The sequence below is a fragment of the Pleurodeles waltl genome, chromosome 11 (genome assembly GCF_031143425.1).
Source record: "Pleurodeles waltl isolate 20211129_DDA chromosome 11, aPleWal1.hap1.20221129, whole genome shotgun sequence".
Lineage (NCBI taxonomy): Eukaryota > Metazoa > Chordata > Amphibia > Caudata > Salamandridae > Pleurodeles > Pleurodeles waltl.
The window spans coordinates 825,371,112-825,391,058 of NC_090450.1; the positions used below are offsets into that span (position 1 = coordinate 825,371,112).

The 19,947-nt window shown below is 46.0% G+C and overlaps 1 protein-coding gene across 3 annotated transcripts in view; it reads left to right on the forward strand.

Moving 5' to 3' along the window:
* MORC2 (MORC family CW-type zinc finger 2) overlaps positions 1 to 19,947 on the forward strand; it is a 353,542-nt gene that overhangs the window by 202,842 nt on the left and 130,753 nt on the right. For all 3 annotated transcript variants that reach the window (XM_069214663.1, XM_069214664.1, XM_069214665.1), the window contains exons 14-15: positions 7,421 to 7,561; positions 12,648 to 12,802. In XM_069214663.1, the coding sequence (XP_069070764.1) occupies positions 7,421 to 7,561; positions 12,648 to 12,802 (296 nt within the window). The remainder of the gene's footprint in view (positions 1 to 7,420; positions 7,562 to 12,647; positions 12,803 to 19,947) is intronic.

Genomic DNA, 19,947 nt, shown 5'->3' on the forward strand with positions numbered 1-19,947 from the left:
CAGGGAAAGTCCGGTCCTTCAGGTCCTGGGGGCTGCGGGTGCAGGGTCTCTCCCAGGTGTCGGGACTTAGGATTCAAAGAGTCGCGGTCAGGGGAAGCCTCGGGATTCCCTCTGCAGGCGGCGCTGTGGGGGCTCAGGGGGGACAGGTTTTTGTACTCACAGTCTTAGAGTAGTCCTGGGGTCCCTCCTGAGGTGTTGGATTGCCACCAGCCGAGTCGGGGTCGCCGGGTGCAGTGTTGCAAGTCTCGCGCTTCTTGCGGGGAGCTTGCAGGGTTCTTTAAAGCTGCTGAAACAAAGTTGCAGCTTTTCTTGGAGCAGGTCCGCTGTCCTCGGGAGTTTCTTGTCTTTTCGAAGCAGGGGCAGTCCTCAGAGGATGTCGAGGTCGCTGGTCCCTTTGGAAGGCGTCGCTGGAGCAGGATCTTTGGAAGGCAGGAGACAGGCCGGTGAGTTTCTGGAGCCAAGGCAGTTGTCGTCTTCTGGTCTTCCTCTGCAGGGGTTTTTCAGCTAGGCAGTCCTTCTTCTTGTAGTTGCAGGAATCTAATTTTCTAGGGTTCAGGGTAGCCCTTAAATACTAAATTTAAGGGCGTGTTTAGGTCTGGGGGGTTAGTAGCCAATGGCTACTAGCCCTGAGGGTGGGTACACCCTCTTTGTGCCTCCTCCCAAGGGGAGGGGGTCACAATCCTAACCCTATTGGGGGAATCCTCCATCTGCAAGATGGAGGATTTCTAAAAGTTAGAGGCACTTCAGCTCAGGACACCTTAGGGGCTGTCCTGACTGGCCAGTGACTCCTCCTTGTTGCTTTCTTTGTTCCCTCCAGCCTTGCCGCCAAAAGTGGGGGCCGTGGCCGGAGGGGGCGGGCAACTCCACTAAGCTGGAGTGCCCTGCTGGGCTGTGACAAAGGGGTGAGCCTTTGAGGCTCACCGCCAGGTGTTACAGCTCCTGCCTGGGGGAGGTGTTAGCATCTCCACCCAGTGCAGGCTTTGTTATTGGCCTCAGAGTGACAAAGGCACTCTCCCCATGGGGCCAGCAACATGTCTCTGGTGTGGCAGGCTGCTGGAACTAGTCAGCCTACACAGACAGTCGGTTAAGTTTCAGGTGGCACCTCTAAGGTGCCCTCTGTGGTGTATTTTACAATAAAATGTACACTGGCATCAGTGTACATTTATTGTGCTGAGAAGTTTGATACCAAACTTCCCAGTTTTCAGTGTAGCCATTATGGTGCTGTGGAGTTCGTGTTTGACAGACTCCCAGACCATATACTCTTATGGCTACCCTGCACTTACAATGTCTAAGGTTTTGCTTAGACACTGTAGGGGCACAGTGCTCATGCACTGGTACCCTCACCTATGGTATAGTGCACCCTGCCTTAGGGCTGTAAGGCCTGCTAGAGGGGTGTCTTACCTATACTGCATAGGCAGTGAGAGGCTGGCATGGCACCCTGAGGGGAGTGCCATGTCGACTTACTCATTTTGTTCTCACCAGCACACACAGGCTTGTAAGCAGTGTGTCTGTGCTGAGTGAGGGGTCTCTAGGGTGGCATAATACATGCTACAGCCCTTAGAGACCTTCCCTGGCATCAGGGCCCTTGGTACCAGAGGTACCAGTTACAAGGGACTTATCTGGATGCCAGGGTGTGCCAATTGTGGAAGCAATGGTACATTTTAGGTGAAAGAACACTGGTGCTGGGGCCTGGTTAGCAGGGTCCCAGCACACTTCTCAGTCAAGTCAGCATCAGTATCAGGCAAAAAGTGGGGGGTAACTGCAACAGGGAGCCATTTCTTTACACTAACCTTTCCCAAGAGAGTCTTCATTTTCTAAGTGGAAGAACCTGGAAAGGCCATCTGCATTGGCATGGGCAGTCCCAGGTCTGTGTTCCACTATAAAGTCCATTCCCTGTAGGGAGATGGACCACCTCAACAGTTTAGGATTTTCACCTTTCATTTGCATCAGCCATTTGAGAGGTCTGTGGTCAGTTTGAACTAGGAAGTGAGTCCCAAAGAGGTATGGTCTCAGCTTCTTCAGGGACCAAACCACAGCAAAAGCCTCCCTCTCAATGGCACTCCAACGCTGCTCCCTGGGGAGTAACCTCCTGCTAATGAAAGCAACAGGCTGGTCAAGGCCATCATCATTTGTTTGGGACAAAACTGCCCCTATCCCATGTTCAGAGGCATCAGTCTGCACAATGAACTGCTTAGAATAATCTGGAGCTTTTAGAACTGGTGCTGAGCACATTGCTTGTTTCAGGGTGTCAAAGGCCTGTTGGCATTCTACAGTCCAGTTCACTTTCTTGGGCATTTTCTTGGAGGTGAGTTCAGTGAGGGCTGTCACAATGGATCCATATCCCTTCACAAACCTCCTGTAATACCCAGTCAAGCCAAGGAATGCCCTGACTTGAGTCTGGGTTTTTGGAGCTACCCAGTCCAGAATAGTCTGGATCTTGGGTTGGAGTGGCTGAACTTGGCCTCCACCTACAAGGTGTCCCAAGTAAACCACAGTTCCCTGCCCTATCTGGCATTTGGATGCCTTGATAGAGAGGCCTGCAGATTGCAGAGCCTTCAAAACCTTCTTCAGGTGGACCAGGTGATCCTGCCAGGTGGAGCTAAAGACAGCAATATCATCAAGATAAGCTGTGCTAAAGGACTCCAAGCCAGCAAGGACTTGATTCACCAACCTTTGGAAGGTGGCAGGGGCATTCTTTAAACCAAAGGGCATAACAGTAAACTGATAATGCCCATCAGGTGTGGAGAATGCTGTTTTCTCTTTTGCTCCAGGTGCCATTTTTATTTGCCAGTACCCTGCTGTCAAGTCAAAGGTACTTAAGAATTTGGCAGCACCTAATTTGTCTATGAGCTCATCAGCTCTTGGAATTGGATGAGCATCTGTCTTGGTGACAGAATTGAGCCCTCTGTAGTCCACACAAAACCTCATCTCTTTCTTTCCATCTTTGGTGTGAGGTTTGGGGACTAAGACCACTGGGCTAGCCCAGGGGCTGTCAGAGCGCTCAATTACTCCCAATTCCAGCATCTTGTGGACTTCCACCTTGATGCTTTCCTTAACATGGTCAGATTGTCTAAAGATTTTGTTCTTGACAGGCATGCTGTCTCCTGTGTCCACATCATGGGTACACAGGTGTGTCTGACCAGGGGTTAAGGAGAAGAGTTCAGGAAACTGTTGTAGGACTCTACTCTGGCACAAAATGGAACAATGGAAAGGGGAGAGACCACTCCCCTGTTCATCACCACCCCAGAGGTGGTGCCCAGATCTCCTCCAGAGGATCCCTTGGTCCTCCCATCTTGAATCCAAGGTTGGCAGGGACCTCTGGAAACATCTGAGTGGCCAGGCAAGGCAGGTGATGTCAGAGCCCCCTCCTGATAGGTGCTCACCTGGCTAGATGACCAATCTACCTTTCAGGGCAATTTAGGGTCTCTCTCTATGGTGGGTCCTCAGGTTCGGCTTGCAAAACTTCCAGCTGGACTCCTCTGCAACCTTATTTCAACTTCTAACCACTGGAACCGCGACTGGACACTCCAGGGACCGACAATCTTTATCCATGAAGAAGACTCTTCTTGCAACATTGTTTCCACGGCTCCTTCCAGCTTCTGTAACATTTCCCTGGCTGTGCATCCTCTGAGGGCGGCAAGTCTTCAGCCTGCACGAAAAGGAAGAAGGAATCTCCCTTGGAGTGAGGGAGTCACTCCCCTGCATCCGCAGACACCTACTGCAACGACAACCAGCTGCAAGGATCTCCTCTTATCCAGAGCTGCGTGGATCCTGCATCACAGGTGGTGATCCGGAGTAGTCCTCTTGGTCCTCTCTGCCAGCTGTCCATCTTTGGTGGAGGTAAGCCCTTGCCTTCCCACGCAGGACAATACCCCCGTGCACTGCGTTTCTTGCAGCTGCCAAGGCTAGTTTGCATCTCCTCCAAGGGATCTTCAGGCTACGTGTAGCTCCAGCACCAAGTACTCCTTCCTGCGGCACAGTGCGCTGCGTGGTTCTCCTGCGACGTGGGAGCCTTCTCCAGTTGTGCTGCGTGGGCTGTTCTGCGACTCGTGTGTTCCCGTCCTGTGGGTATTTTATATGGCCTTGAAGGGTAGAGCCAGCTATTGCATATCTGAGAGCTGTGGCCATTTCTTTTCAGCAAGGGGGCAATAATTAGGTGGTGTTACCTTGTGGCAGGTCAGTGCAGTAAAGAGACAAATTGTTTGCAGTCCTTGCAGGGTATGTGCTGCTGTTGCTTCTATCTTGTAGTATGTACATTGCCATTATTTGTTATGAGAATGTGGCTCTCAAGCTATTGCAGGAAAAGGCAGCTTGACCTTACTTTTCATAGTTTTGAATGCAGCCAAGGCTGCACTAATATACACACATTTGGCAGCTGTTGAATATCCTTGCTTTGTTGAAGACAGGTGTCACCTAGCCTTTTCCTGTAGTGTCACCTGTTTCCGTCTTTAGGAGGGTGGCTCACTCTGTGGTGTACACCTATGATGTGGCACGCTATACCAAGTCCAGGTAACCCTTAGTCATAGTGAATAGGTGTCCAGATAGCAAAAGCTTACTAGGAGTAGCTTAGGCAAGCAGCTGAAGCTTATCCAGGAGGAATATAAAGCAGTTGCACCTGCAGTACCATAGTAGTCAGGCAGTAACTCGCTCATAAGAAAGAACCACACAAGTGTTGCAAAAAGAAGGATACTTTATTACAGCACTACTACTAGATTAGCACTGGTATAGCTTCCTTCGGAGATATCTACACACAATAGATACATAAAATAACCAACAGAAATAGCATAAAATATACAGGGCCCCATGGGAGGGCCAAATCATATGCTGAAAAAGTGGAATGTGAAAGAGAGAACCCAACCAAGGTAAGGGTGGTAATTATGGGCTGGGGGGAGACAGAAACAACAAAGGTAAGTACAGTAAGTGTCCCCAGCGACAAGGTGCAAGGTAGTTACCCACCCAGTCATCCCATAGGCTAACACAGAATTGTGGTTGGAGTTCGTGGGATTCAGGACCCTTTCCAGTGGACCCCGAGGAAACCAGCAGACAAGAGGAAGGTTGGAGTGTACCCCCACCCCAGGATACCCAGAAGACAAATGTACCTACACCAGGGGACCCAGATGCAGAGGGGAGAAGGGATTCTCTCTGAAGTCAGTGGATGCCTCGGAATGTCCAGCTTCTGGCATGACCCATGGACCAGGTCGGTGGAACCCAGGGATGGATTCCGGACGCGGAGAAGCTGAAAAGGAAGGGGACAGAGTCCAGTGCCCTTGAAGGTGCCCAGGTGGTGCAGGTGGCAATGCCCACCCTCCTAAAGGTGATGTTCCGGCAAGTAGGTGGAAGAAGAAGCCCAGCTGGGGGGTCCAGGAACTGTAGAAGATCTCAGGAATTGGCTATGAGCTGTCCCTCGATGGTTTCCAGATTGCCGGAGGGTCAAGTGGCCAGCCAGGTCACCAACAAGCACTGGCAAATACAAGTAGGAGCTAAAGAAGTGTTTGTAAAATATTGGGGGCCATCAAGGTCCAGGAGACTCTACCCTTGAGTCAGGGCTGCCCCTCTACACGCAGGAAGGCCAGCAGAAGTTGGTGAAGTCCCCACTAGTGACCCACAGGCGATGGACACTGGAAGTCACAAGGAGGCCTCACCAGCACAAAAAGACAGAAGTCCCATGTCGCAGGAGTTGCAGGACAGGCGCTGATCTTCTAGCTGCAGAGCGCTGGAGGCTGGGGCTTCTTGACGCCTGAAGATCTCCTGGAGGAAGAGTCAACAAGCCTTAGCAGGGGCAACAGTCGCAGTGCACAAGGTTTCCAGTCCATTTGCAGGAGCAGGGGCCACAGTCTCCCAAGTTGGTCAGAAGACCAGCAGGACCCAGAGGAAGCCGCAGACTCGCCACCTGTGAAGTAGGGTCTTCAGATGTCTTTGGGACAGCAGATCCCACCAGCCGGTCAATGATGTCTTGAGGGGCCTGCAGTTGCAGAGCAGTGACTCCTTCTCTCCAAGGGAGAGCCCTTCGTGCTTCCAGGTGCTAACAGTCATTGTGACCCTGGAAGATGCACAGCCTTGGATGTTGCAGAATTCTTGCAGGATCGGGAGAAACAATGTTGCAGTGGGAAACTTACCAGCGAAAGCAGACTTATTTGGTTTCAAAGCAGACCAGCAGCGGTTCCAGAGGCCAGGAGAAGGTATCTTGCAGAGAGTTCCTTGGAGAGTCTTGCTCGAAAAATGTGAGGACCCACCCATGAGGGAGCCCTTGAGTAACCCTAAAAGGGGATTGGTCACTCTCTGAAGTGACCCACCTGACAGTGGGGGTCAAGGACATCATCTACCTGGCCTAACTAGTCAGATGTTCCCAGGGGCCTCTGCCTATCTTATTTTCAAGATGGCAGAATTACGTGGCCACCTGGCAGAGCTCTGTTCACCTCCCTAGGGGATAAGCTGGACAGGGAGGTGGTCACTCCCCTGTCCTTTGTTTTGTTTCGCACCAGAGTGGGAACCGGTGGGTACACCTCTCCATAGCAGGTAATCCTTTGTTCTGCCTCGCTGGCCTGAGCCGGGCTCACAAGTTGGAGGGCAGAATAGTGTGTGGGGTAAGGAGCAGCGTGGGCTGGCAGCTAGACCTCGTAAGGCTGCACAGGCAGAACTGGGGTAACCCCAAAGTACATGGTATCCTGCAACTAACATTTCATTCGGTGTAGCTGAATGATTCCAACGTGTTTGATATCAAACATGCCTAGGTTCGGAGAAGCCGTTATGTAGTTGGACCAGTATCCACTACATATCTTAAGATGGCTTCCCCGCACTTACATAGTCCAGGAAATGGCCTGGGGTCTGTAGGGTCACCCTGCTCATGCAGGTGCACCCTCACACTTGGGGACATGTACCCTGACCTTGGGCTGAAGGGCCTACCAGAGGGGGTGACTTATAGTGTCTATGTGAAGTGACTAGGTTGGGTGGTGAAAAGGTGCATGTACCCTTTCACGCAGGCTGCATTGGAAGGCAAGCAGACACAGTTTGCATTGGCCCCATGGGTGGCACAATACATGCTGCAGTTCATGGGGGAACTCTGGTGTACTAATGCCCTAGGTACCTAAGTACCATATACTAGGGACTCACATGGGTGCACCAGTATGCCAACTGTAGGTGTACAACTTTTCCCAGCAACCAAATCTAGAGGGGAGAGCACAGTCACTTGAGTCCTGATTAGTAGGATCCCAGTGAACTACAGTCTAAACACACTGACATCAGGCAAAAAGTGGGGGCAACTATGCTAGAAAGATGGCACTTTCCTACACCCTCCACGAAGTGTAAAGGTAGCATTGCATGTCCTTGCATTGAAAAGAGAGCAGTCACTTGTTCTCGAAATGAGGATGAAGTTACTTGATGTGTAGTTGCCAGTTAAGAATCTTTTGCTTTCCTTTCACAGGGCACTGAAAGAACCGAAGGAGCTGAACTTTATCTTTGGAGTCAACATCGAGCAGCGAGAGCTGGATGGCATGTTTGTCTATAACTGCAGTCGATTGATAAAGATGTATGAGAAGGTTGGACCACAACTTGAGGGTGGAATGTAAGTTTCTTGCTTGTCCTGTTAATGAAGTTGGGTTGCATTCTATTTGATTCGAGGAGTGTGATATGAATATAAAGCATACAGAACTAGCAGTACTCTGGAAGAAGCGTGACAAAGCTGTTGCAAAACTGTACTAACAAGCTTAGAAAATGTGGATTTATCCTGCCAAGTTACAATGAGTCATCTGCTAGTCAATGAAAACGCAAATCTCTTTTTTCTGTTTATTTGTATTTTAAATTTTGGCTAGCTGTCCAAAAAGATATGCTACATAGAGGCTGCCTCATAAGTAGTAAAGGGACCTTTTGTACACTTGACAGTAAACGCTACGAGTTTTAGTTTACCTTAAATTGTCCCAGTCATTTCAGTGTAAGTTGTAGCGAAATTTGAAGTTACTAAGCGTGTTTGTTGACAGTAAATTCTGGATTATTAGTATTTTCAAAAATTGGTTAATACTGGCCTTACTGGAAATAATGTACCAGTATGTAGGTCTCACAACTTTTTCAGTGGTCTGTAATACATTATGCTGGATATAGAGCAACTCATCATTCAGAAAAATTGCAAATTAGTTTTTTCATTGGCTGAAATAGAACCAAAAAATAAAGGATTAACACTGAAGCTTTAAAAGGTTTACGACTTAACAAACCCATTTTATTTCCACCAAGTACATTACGTAACACAATCTATATAGATCTATAAGTCTGACCAGGGTGTAATTGGTTTTATTAGGAAAGGTTTGTGTCTTGTGAGCTCCAAATCTTGGTAAAATCGTAAAAAACAGTTTCTGTACATGAGTGAAGAAATGAACTGTTTTCATAGTGTGGAGATAGTGGCTTAAAAACAACTTAGGCTGATGTGTTTTCAAACTATGTGCTTTTACTTTTTCTCTCTTTTATTTTATTTTTCTTTAATTAAAACTCATGCAATTGCTTTCTTTCTGTGAAATGATTATGTTTAAGGATGCTTCATTTGTCCTGTATTCAAAGAAAATGAGGCAAGCCCAGTAACCCCATGACCTGGGTATGTAAATATAACAAGAAATTTCTGGCCCCAAGGGGAAAGTGAAGCTTTTGACTCCCACGACAAAAACGTTTCTTGTTTCTTTTTTTTTTTTTTTTTAAACATATTTAGGTGCTCCCAAGATAATGGCACAGTGAAACGTGATTAGTGAAATACGAACAGTGCCAAGAGTTATATACAATATATATAAATTGTGGTTACAAAATGTATATGGAGTGATCTTCAACAGGACCCCTTCAATCCAGGTGTCCGGAAGTCACTCATCTCAATAAAGAATAATCCACAAGAATTAATGTCGATGTTGTGACCCCACAAAGAGAACCAATCAGTAAAGGGTCATCATCAGGACAAAAGTCATATTTTCTTAGGTAGCACCTAAAATGAACCAAAAAGATTTTGAATCAGTCTTCTCACTTAGCAGAACAACATGTAAGTGAACTGTCAAAGATAACAACCCAAAAAAGACTACTTACCCTAACAACACCAAAGGATAACACTTTTGTGCTTTTCTTTCAGTGTGTCCGATTTATAGCCAATGATTCCCCTAAATAAACAAAAACGGTAATTCCTATTAATATCCATAAAAGTCAAAACTGTCTAAGATCAGTGAGGTCAGACGGTCAGGACCAGAAAGAGTATTTAAGAAAAAATCTCACACCCACTCAACCGTGATCCCAAGTTCAAATATGCTATTCTGCAATAATACTATTTTATCTGTCGATTCACCTTGTCGAATCCATACGAATTGTTGTATAACTCCAAAATCAATCCCACCATGAGCCTAGAGAACCCATTAGAAACATTATTCTGGCAGCCATGTGACTCACAAGGAATTAATATGTAATCCCAAAACACATGTCCGTCTATAAGATCACATAGGGTACCAAAAACCTTCTATCCCACTGTTACCCTGATAATAAAAACAGGCAACTGTTGCTCCATTACTTCATGAATAACACAGCAGAGGGAAACCACCATTAACTGAGCTTAATCAACACCACAACTAGGAGTCTCATAGGCTTGATATTGGAAGATGAAACCTTCTATAGTAAAATTTATAGTTTATACTCATGAAGATTCAGTTAATCATGCAAGGACAAAATACAAAACTACTATCATAGAAACAGCGTACCGCTCAAACTTGAACATGACTGTCAAAGTAAAAATGTCCTCGGCACTCTCTGGGTCAATATTTATACACAAAAAACCTTAATGCAATTCCTAATAATATCTAATCGTGAAACCCATCGCAGCCTGTGCAGTCAGTCAACATGATATAATATTCGACTGCGGAGACTACCGGTTAATGTTTAAGGTCCGAGGACCATCGTCACTAATAAAATATTGGCTCAATACATATGAAATAGAGAGACCAAGGCAGCCTATGCCTTAATTCCCCATATGATCCACAGTGTTTATACTGCCCTGGTAGTAACAGAATCCTACTAACAGAACTTACTTGTGGCCATGAGACGGACCCCAACTAGTCTGTTTCCGGGACCTCACGAAACCGACCCCTCTAAGTAGGTTTTGCTGCACGTAGCCTCCTCGCGGTGTGTGAGGAACGCCCTCCAATGTCTATAAGACAAAACGGCATAGCAGCACAATCAAGCCGGCCTCATAAAGAACCAAAACAGAATTCTTTTCTTGTGAATCAAAAACACAAGTTGGCTCGTTTAAACATGCGTGTGTCATTACAACACGATCTTAAAATAAAGTTAAAATGAAATCAACAGCGAAGGGCCCAAATCAAAAAGACCATATTAATTGAAAATATAATCACCTATAGTCAACAACTTTGACGGAGATTCTCCATTGTGAATTCTGCAAAGTGAGAGAGACATGATTCAAAACTACCCTCGTGGACTTCGATCCAGATACGTGTGATAATACCAGTTTTTCATATAACCTTAACAACAGATAAACAAGGAACGTCAAAGGCTACACTTCCTCCTTGGGGCCAGAAATCTCTTGTTATTTTACATTTGTCCTCTAGCCCCATGTGTTAGTACATGTGAAGAAAGATGAACTTTAAAAAGTTCATGCTTTGTACGACGTGTTCATATTATTTTCATTTATTCCAGTAAAAAGTATCAAAACCTGGAATATTCGATTGTTTACAAACTCCAAACACAAAATATTTTGTATAGTGTTTTAAATGAATACAAACCTTTTTCAGCTGAGATCACATACTTTGCTGAAAGGGAACCGTGCTGGGTCTCCATCTATTTGACAGGGACTTTATTGCTTTTGTTTAATTTTGTATTTTGTATACATGGAAGTGTAGCTTCTGCCTTGTCCTATGTCATTCCACATTCAGCTATTCTATTTGAATCATAGGTGCAAATGTTTTCAGTAAGAATATGAACAGATAATTGTAACTTTTAAATAGTTATAATTTTACCTACCCATAATTGGAATGTCGTTAGAAAAGTGTGCCAGGATTTGCCTGCTGTTGCAATGATGAAGCCGACTGATGCATAGATGTTAAACTGGTATGAAAGAAAAGTGGCTATATAAAGGTAATTTGCTTTTAAGCATTACCTACAGTTTCAATATACTCATTATGCTTCTCAGTCTTTCCATTCGTGTCTACATCTTACAAAATTGGAGCCCCAAGCTTTTAAGTACTTGGGAGTAAACGTCTATCACAAGGATGTGAGGACAACTGCAAGCCACGAAGGGTAGCATCGAATTTTGGCACTTTCTCAAACTGCTTATAAAGGCATGGATGGCCTTATTCAAAATGGTGATTCTACCACATCTACTGTACAGTTGTGTGAATCTTCCAGTCTCAGTTGCTCAGTCTTCGTTTAGAGCATTACTTGTACTGTTAAGAGAATTGATTTGGGATGGAATCAAACGTAGAGTATCGCTGAACTTTCTACGATGTTATGTGGGTGAATGTTGGCTTTTGGCCTGAGACTACAAACTGTACTATCTTGCAGCTCGGCTGCAGTGGGTAGCTACATAGCTTGACAGTTCTAGACTCGCCAAACTAGGCATGAGGGGGCAAAGTGACAATACGGAGCTTTAGGTGCACTTTTACTGGGCCTTAGACACAATCACTCAAACTCTCAAAACCCCTTAAGGTAGCAGTACCTTTCTGGAGGAAAGTAGTGCCTAGAATAGCACAACACCCACTGTACGCCTCAGTGCTCCCATTAATTGATACACCTACTGCAAGGACCAGACAGATGAAGAAGTGGACAAGATTCATACCATAGGTGACTGTTACGAGGATGTAGCTGGACTGCATAATTGCTGAAGATGTTCTATCTGAGCCCCAGTTACTGGTGTACAGAGTTGTACTATGATCTTTGGAGGGGGAGGAAGGAGACACTTCAAGATATTGCCCTAGTGATAACCAGACACACTGTAGAGATGAACTGGAGGACCATGGAGCAGCCTCCCTGGGGCAGGTGGAAGCAAAGAGGTTAAGAAATAGCGGTTGCAGAGGGAGCAGGCCTTCACGATGAGGAGCAACGGGGGTCAGCCAACAGCGTATAGCTGAACTTTGGAAAGATCCGGTGCCCTCCTTTGTCGTAACTGCTGAATAAATCCAGACTCTTTCACCACCATGGATAAAATGGAGAGCATATGCAGACCCACGATCACCGGAATATGATGTAGTCGATGCTAGACAACTTGGGGGGGCAAGTATGTATTAATTCTGCCAACAACTTAAAGGTCTTATAACTTAGTACTAATGTGTGTTGGTGGGATTTGTTGTGCCTTTTCCTCTTCTTTCTGAGACCTAGGAATTTCTAGTTTACTAGTGACGTAACGTTGAAGAATAAATGTGATGTTGAAAGATATAGACATGAACGGAAAGACTGAGATTAAAACTGGGCATACTGAAACTGTAGGTAATGCTTCAAAGTTAATAAAACAAGTTCACAAAAATAAAGGTAATTCAAGTATGTTGGAATTTGAAAGTCATTCTAATGCTAGAACTTATTGTGAGATTAAGATTTACTGTAATGGATCCCATACCTTTTCTGTGTTAAGCTGTAGTTTTAGCTGCATGTCAGACCTTGCAGTGTAATAAGGTGTATTTCTTCCATAGGGCGTGTGGCGGGGTGGTTGGAGTAGTTGACGTACCCTACCTGGTTCTGGAGCCCACACACAATAAACAGGACTTTGCAGACGCCAAGGAATATCGACACTTGCTGAAGGCGATGGGGGAACACTTGGCACAGTACTGGAAAGATGTGGGCATTGGTAATCAGTCCTTCTTCGCTCTCTGGCATTAATATCGCACAGGGTTGGCTTGCCGTGGAATATTTCATTCTGCTTTAAAGTGAAGTATGGAAATAGAAAGGGTTCTTAGTGCTAATACTAGGGAAATTATTGGGTCTTATTAGAAGGTTATAGGGTCTTGACCTAGTCTGTATTTGCTAGCTATGTGAAGGCAAATAGAAAGAATCGATGTTAAAAACTAGTGTTAATAGTGCCTGTGGATAAAAATGAGCAGTGTGCTAGATATAGATTTTAAGAAAGGCCAGTGATTTCCACTGGCGTTTTGTGGTTGTATAAATAGGTGGCAAAGCATACTCAAGTGTAATGTAATACTGTGGCAGTATTATTTCTAAGATATTTGTCTAACATGTTTTGAGAAATGGGGAAGAGGGGTATTATAAATAAATTGCTAAATTTGGAAGCAGTGATGGCAGGTTTCCTTGGAATAATAATCGAAGGTTGTGTTTCTGGTGAACACCATTCATGTGGGATTTGATGTTGTCCATGATCATAGTCTCCAGGGAAAGGTGGTGGCAGCTGTGGTGTAAATGTTGTAGAGGATGAAAGCAGTTGTCATAAAGGGTGTCTAATTAAACATCATTGCACTGCTCACTGAGATGAGGCGAGATGAGGTGTATTTCATCATACTGGGGATTTGCCCAAGGTGAATGTCCTCCCTTTAGTAATGACCTTTGTAATGGTTTGTAATTGTTAGTTGTTGATTTGGGGGTCAAAGTGTTGGTGGTTATTGTGAAAATGAATGGCTGCTTCAAGATATGGATCTTGGTGATGGTTATAGTAGGTATGGTTAGGAGAATAATGATGTTTATAATAATGTGATTTATTTATAGCCATGATGGTATTCTTTGTTGTGGTTATGTTGCTGTGAATAGTAGTTTTAATGGTAGGCCTGCCTGTGTTGAGTTGGTGAAGATATCTTTAAGGATTTTTGCAGTTTAGGAATGGGATGATGATGGTGGTGGTGATTATAGCTTTAACAAACAGGAAAAATTACAAGTCTGTTGGTATATGCAATTGTGCAATGTCTGTAGTTGTTAACTGAAGTAGCACAAAGTATGTTTTCTAAAAATAAGGCTACGTAAAAGCAATGAGGTACTGTATTAATAGCTATTTTGTAGCATGTGTTGCTGTATATACACGTGCTCTGCATATTCAAGCCATCTAGTATTGGTCTTCGACGTTTGTGAGTTGTTTTTCTGCTATGAAAGCATTTTGAGTCATCGGATACACATGGGCACCAACTTCATGTTGGATTGCCTTTTTTCCTCCATCAGGTTCTTGTTTCGTTCGGTTTGCATAGTGAATCGACTACACACACACAGTTAGAAAAAACTGGTAATCTATGTTTCTTCTCTCGTCAACACTATCCAGCGACTGATGCCACTGATCACATCCTTGAAGGCAGAGTTCACATTTCTGCCCCATTTTTGCATGTCAGTTTCAATCAACAAGTTCCACACCGGAGAATGCACACCTAACAGGGTAACGGACATGGATGTCATTCCAGTAGTTCCCCGGTGCCACGTGCGTATGAATCTGGCTCTTTATATGGTATACCAAAATGAGGTATACTGTGCAAAGAGTCCAAGGGTTCAGGGGACAGGGGCTTGCTCTAGCACTCACAAGGTGATCTCTTAGGAAGGTAGTGTGGTCAAGCAGCCTTACGTTTATCAGAGAGGAGTGTTAGACATTTGCTGCATGTACACAGTCAATAAATGATACACACAACACAATAAGGAAATCAACGCCGATTTATAAAACATAACACTTATCTTTATATAATTTTAGGCACCAAGATCATCACGATCAGGTAAGTACATTTCAAGTTATGAGTTTTCACAGGTTTGAAAAATCAACACTTGCGATTTCTGAAGTGGTAATGTTATCCTATGGAGGAAAGGCATATAATGCATACAGGTACTTTACAGCGACTTACCTCAAGTCCTGAAGATTGGTCCTGTGAGTATGGGGCAGGGTCCAAGGCACATTAACAGGTCACCTCTCGAGGCACTGGGGCATCCGGGTCCAGAGGTGCTTTTCAGTGTCTGGTGCCCTAATGTTATCCTGTGGGTAGAGGGACATATATGGCATTCGGACGATTAGCAACAAATTACAAGGAATATTCTCCTGGAGTTAAGGTATGTACAGTGCAAGGTCACTGCAGCACCAACAGGTAACTTAGGGAGGCACTGGGGCGTCCGGGTGCAAAGGTGCTTTTCAGCATCAGGTGCCCTGATGTTATCCTATGGGGGTAATGGTCTGGTTAGAAAGATGCTGTAAGCTGGGATTGGGGGACCAGTCCTGCTGAACCAACACGATGGCTCAGGTCTCACGATGCGCGAGGACATGGGGACACCTTTGGTCCTCTTCTCCTCGAGCCAGGGCAGCCAAGTGCATAGGTGTCCTGAGGCATCAGGTCTTTGTCACCTGGTCACTCGCAGTAGAGGGGGCCTGCCCAAAGAGGCTGCAGGCATCATCATGAACTTCACAGTGGGAAGACCCAAGGTGTGCTTTGTCTCTGGAAGGTCTGGGGACTACACTGCCACTGTGGACCCTCTTCAACTCTTGCTAGGGGGCACGTGTGCAGTGGTCCTTTCTGGTGTCAGGTTTTGGCGGTCCCAAGTCGTCTTAGTTTTTCTGGGGTGCCTGCAGGATGCAAGGAAGCAGCTCTGCTATTCCACAGGAGCTCCTGGATCTTGGTTGAAGGCTGACAGTCGTCCCAGGCTTTTGGAGGCACAGGCAGTTGCAGGACAAGTCGTCTTTGCACAGTTGTCGAGGACAGCAGGCCTGGCGGGGTGATGCTGGTCTTCTGTTCTTGCTTTTGTGACTTTTCAGGATCCATCTTCTTCGTTCAGATCGGATCTGATTTCTGGTGCCAGAGGCTCCCCTAAATATTTAATTTAGGGGGTTTAGGAGAGTGTACGGTAGTATCCAATGGCTACTGACCCCTAGGGTCACTATGCCCCCTTTATGACCACTTCCCGTGGGAAGTGGGCATAACCCTGTCTCAGAATTCCTTGATCTGCCATCTCCGACATGGCAAACTTTCAAATTTCGTGTCCACATCAGGTAGCTCACATTAGGGGTGGAACTGGCTTGAAGGTGGACAATTCCCCTCTGACTACTAATTTTCCTATAACCCTGTCCCAGAGTTCTTAGTTCTGCCATCTCCAACATGGCAAACTTTCAAATTTCATGCCCACATCAGTTAGCTCACCTTAGGGGTGGAACTGGCTTGAAGGTGGACATGCCTCTCTGACTGCTAATTTTCCCACCTGTCCTGGTGCCAATTGAGCCCTGGGTCAGGGGGGGTCGGCATTTTCTCACTTCTGAGAGAAGCCAGATTTGCATACCAAAGGTGGGCTCCTTGAAGTCTCCTGCCTTCCAATGCTAATTTGCAGGTCATCGTGTTGGGAGGGGTGTGTAACTGCCCTGCCAGAGCAGGCTTTGTTCCTGACTGCCCGAGAGTGGGGGTCAGAAACTTGTCTGTTGGTGGTAGGCTGGTTAAGACCAGTCAGACAGCACACTAATAGTTGGTAGATTTTTCAGGGGGCACATCTAAGGTGCATTCTGGGTGCATTTATAAATAAATCTAGCACTGGAATCACTGAGGGTTTATCAATATGAGATGTTTGATACCAAACATCTCTATTTTCAGTGAAGCCTTCATGTAGCTGGGGCTCTCTTATTGACCAGTGTCCAGGACATGTACTATAAATGGCGTCCCTGATCACTTACTATGTCTAAGACTCGACAAAGACATAGCAGAAGCTTATCTGCTCTTGCACTCACATGTCATATAGTGCAGCATTCCTTAGGGCTGAAAGGCCTTCTGTAAAGGTGACTTGCCTTTATTGTATGCAGTGTTAGTGGGCGTGGCATACAGGCAGTGTGCTGTGTTGTGTTTTCACTTTTAGCTGCACCAAGACACGCAGCTTGCAATGACAGTCTGCATGTGCTAGATGAGGGGTCCCTGAGGGTTCCCTCTTTGGTCCCCATGCCCTAGGTACAGGGGTGCCATTTACTAGGGACTTACAGGGGGGACAAAGGTATTGCCAATTGGAGAACAATTGCAGTTTTAGGGAAAGATCTGGCACTGGGGACCTGATTAGCAGGAACCCAGTGCACTTTCAGACAAAATCAGTTGCCAGGTAAAAAGTGGGGATGACCATGTCAAAAAGGGGAACTTTCCTACACCCACGTCAGGGGTGAGTTGTATGTAATGAAAGGAGAGTTTAAGGCTTGGCAAGGGTTTTAAATTCCCAGTTAAAGTGGCAGTAAACTACACACACATGCCATGGAATGGCAGTCCTGGGACAGGGTTTGAAAGGCTACTTAGATGGATGGAACAATCAGTGCTGCAGGCCCACTGGTAGCATTTACAGGTCCTGGGTATATGGCATACCACTTTACAAGTGTAGGGAGCTGGCCGTTTATGTGGTAGTTTAATACTGTGTAAACGGTCGAGGGGTTACCTAATGAGCGGACAGGGCTATGCAATTATCAAAGTGTTTAATTTGTAGGTAGGGTGGCCGAGCAGCCTCAGGCTTAACACAGAGGAGTGTAAGACATCTACAAATACACACAACAGTTAATAAATGAGACACACAACTCAAAAAGAGATCTACACCAATTTATAAAAATAGCAACTATCTTTATAGGTGTTGAGGCATCCGAGCAAAAACGTTTAGGTTAGTTCATTTTAGATAGGAATTCTTTTCCCTTAAAAAAGTGACACAGTGCAATTTTTGATTTCTTCAATCTTAACCTATGAGAGGAAAAAAAAGTTCTGCTAGCAGGTAGAGTACAGCCACTTACAAGATCAATTTCCAAGAGTTGAGGTGAGTAGTGGACAAGGTTCACCAGTGGCATGGGGGTGGCCGGGTGCAGGGTACAAAACAGCATTGGGTGCCCAATACTTTTCAGTGGAGATCGATCACTGTGAAAAGAGGCTGCAGTCTCTGGCCAGGAGGCTAATCGAGCTGAACCAACAGTGGGGCTCTGGCCTCATGATGCTCAGGCACTGGTGACCTTCTTTGGTCCTCTTCTCCACAGCTCAGAGGCGACTGGTGCAGAGCTGCGCTTAGTTGTTGGGTTTTCCTTACTGGTGCGTTAGAGGGGTCTGCGTGCAGAGGCTGCTGGCGTTTTCGGGGAGTCCAGGAGGTGTGAAGCCACCATGGATTCAGACTCTGGAGGGCTGGGGAACCTTGTTGGCACCGATGGTCTATTCCAACTCGGGACAGAGACAGTGAGTGCAGTGGTGACTGCAGGTGTCGGGTTTTGGCGGTTCCAGAGGCTTCAGAGTCCCTTCTTTTGGAGTCTGCTGGAGAACAGGTCAGCTGTTAACAGGAGGTCTTGCGTCTGTATTGAAGGCAGTCAGTCCTCCTGGGTTTCTGGAGTCACAGCTGCAGGATGAGTCGACTTGGGTGCGGAATTCAACAAGAGATGCAAACCAGCTGGCAGGGTTGAAACCATGTCAGCTGTTTCTTTGCTTCTCTTCCACTTTCGCAGCTCTTGTGTGTCGTTGGTCTTCTTAGGTCATCAGGATCTGCTTCTCTGGTGCCAGGGACTTACCTAAATACTGAATTTAGGGGACTTGTGGGTGTGTAGGATAGGAGCCAATGGGCTACTGACCCTCTGAGTCCTGTGGGAAGTGGGCATAATCCTGTCCCAGAATTCCTGGGTATGTCATCACATAGATGGCTACCTCTGAAATTGTGTGTCCACCACGCAGTAGCGCACTTTAGGGGTAGTACTAGCCTGGTGGTGGCACACCTACTGGCCTAGCTAATTTTTCCGGCTTTCCAGAGACCGAGGGGGTGGCTTCCTCTCCTGTGAGAGGAGCCAGATTTGCATTTTAAAGTCAGCTGCCCTTTGAGGTTTGCAGTCTTTGGAAGGCTAATCATTACGTCAACCTTTGGAAGGGGGTGTCACACCCTTTTCCAGAACAGAAGGCTCTCAACCGAGGCGGGGCAGAACCGTGTATGGGGTGGCAGGGTGGCAGAAACCAGTCAGCTAGTACACCAGATGTGGGTAGGATTTCAGGGGGCCACTTTAGGGTGCCTTTTGGATGCATGTATTGATAACTACATCAGTGGAATCAGTTTAGGCATATCATTACGAGATGTTTGATACCAAACATCCCAATTTTCAGTGAAGCCCTCATGTAGCTGGGGAGCTCGTATTGACCTGTGCCCAGCACATGCATTTAAAATGGCTTCCCTGGCCACTTACTATGTCTGAGAATTGACAGAGATAGCAGGGGCATATCTGCTTTTGCGGATATGCCCTCACATGTAGTATAATGCACCCTGCCTTAGGGCCGTGAGGCCTGCAGTAGGGGTGGCTTGCATATATTGCATGTATTGTTAAGGAACATGTGGCACAGGTTGAATGCCATGTTTTCACTATTGTCTGCATCAAGATATGCAGCCTGCCATGTGCTTGGTGAAAGGTCCTTTAGAGTGGCACAATTCGTGCTCAAGCCCTTAGGAACTCTCTTTAGCACCTCAAGCCCTGAGTACCAGGACTACCATTTACTGGTGACTTACAGAGGGTGTTTAAAGATTTGCCAGTTTAGGGAAAGAGATCTGGCACTGGGGAAATGACATCAGATACCAGGCAGAAAGTGAGGGGTGTAACCATACCAAAATGAGGCACTTTCCTACAGCAAGGGACTTACATGTAAATTAAATAAATATGCCAATTGTGGATACCCCATTGTTACAGTGTTTAGGGGAGGAGCACATGCACTTAAACATTGGTCAGCAGAGGTAAAGTGCTCGGATACAGCAAAAGTGAGTCAAGTAGGCAGAAAAGTTTGGGGTTAGACCACCCCAATGCTGACAAGTCTACCACTCCTTTACAGTCTAAGTAGAGAATATGTATCTACAGCAATACATGACATGAATGGAAAATGTTACTTAACCTGTAGCATCTGGTTGTAGCATGTAGTAATATAGATTCACATGTGCCCACCTTTCTTTCCAGAGCATTTGGCTCTACTTACAAATCTTTTTTTTTTTGCGCGCTTCCAAATTACATGTCGTGCACCTTACGGCGTTTACTCTTCACTCCATACTTAAGTCTGTCCCTCTGTGCAAAAA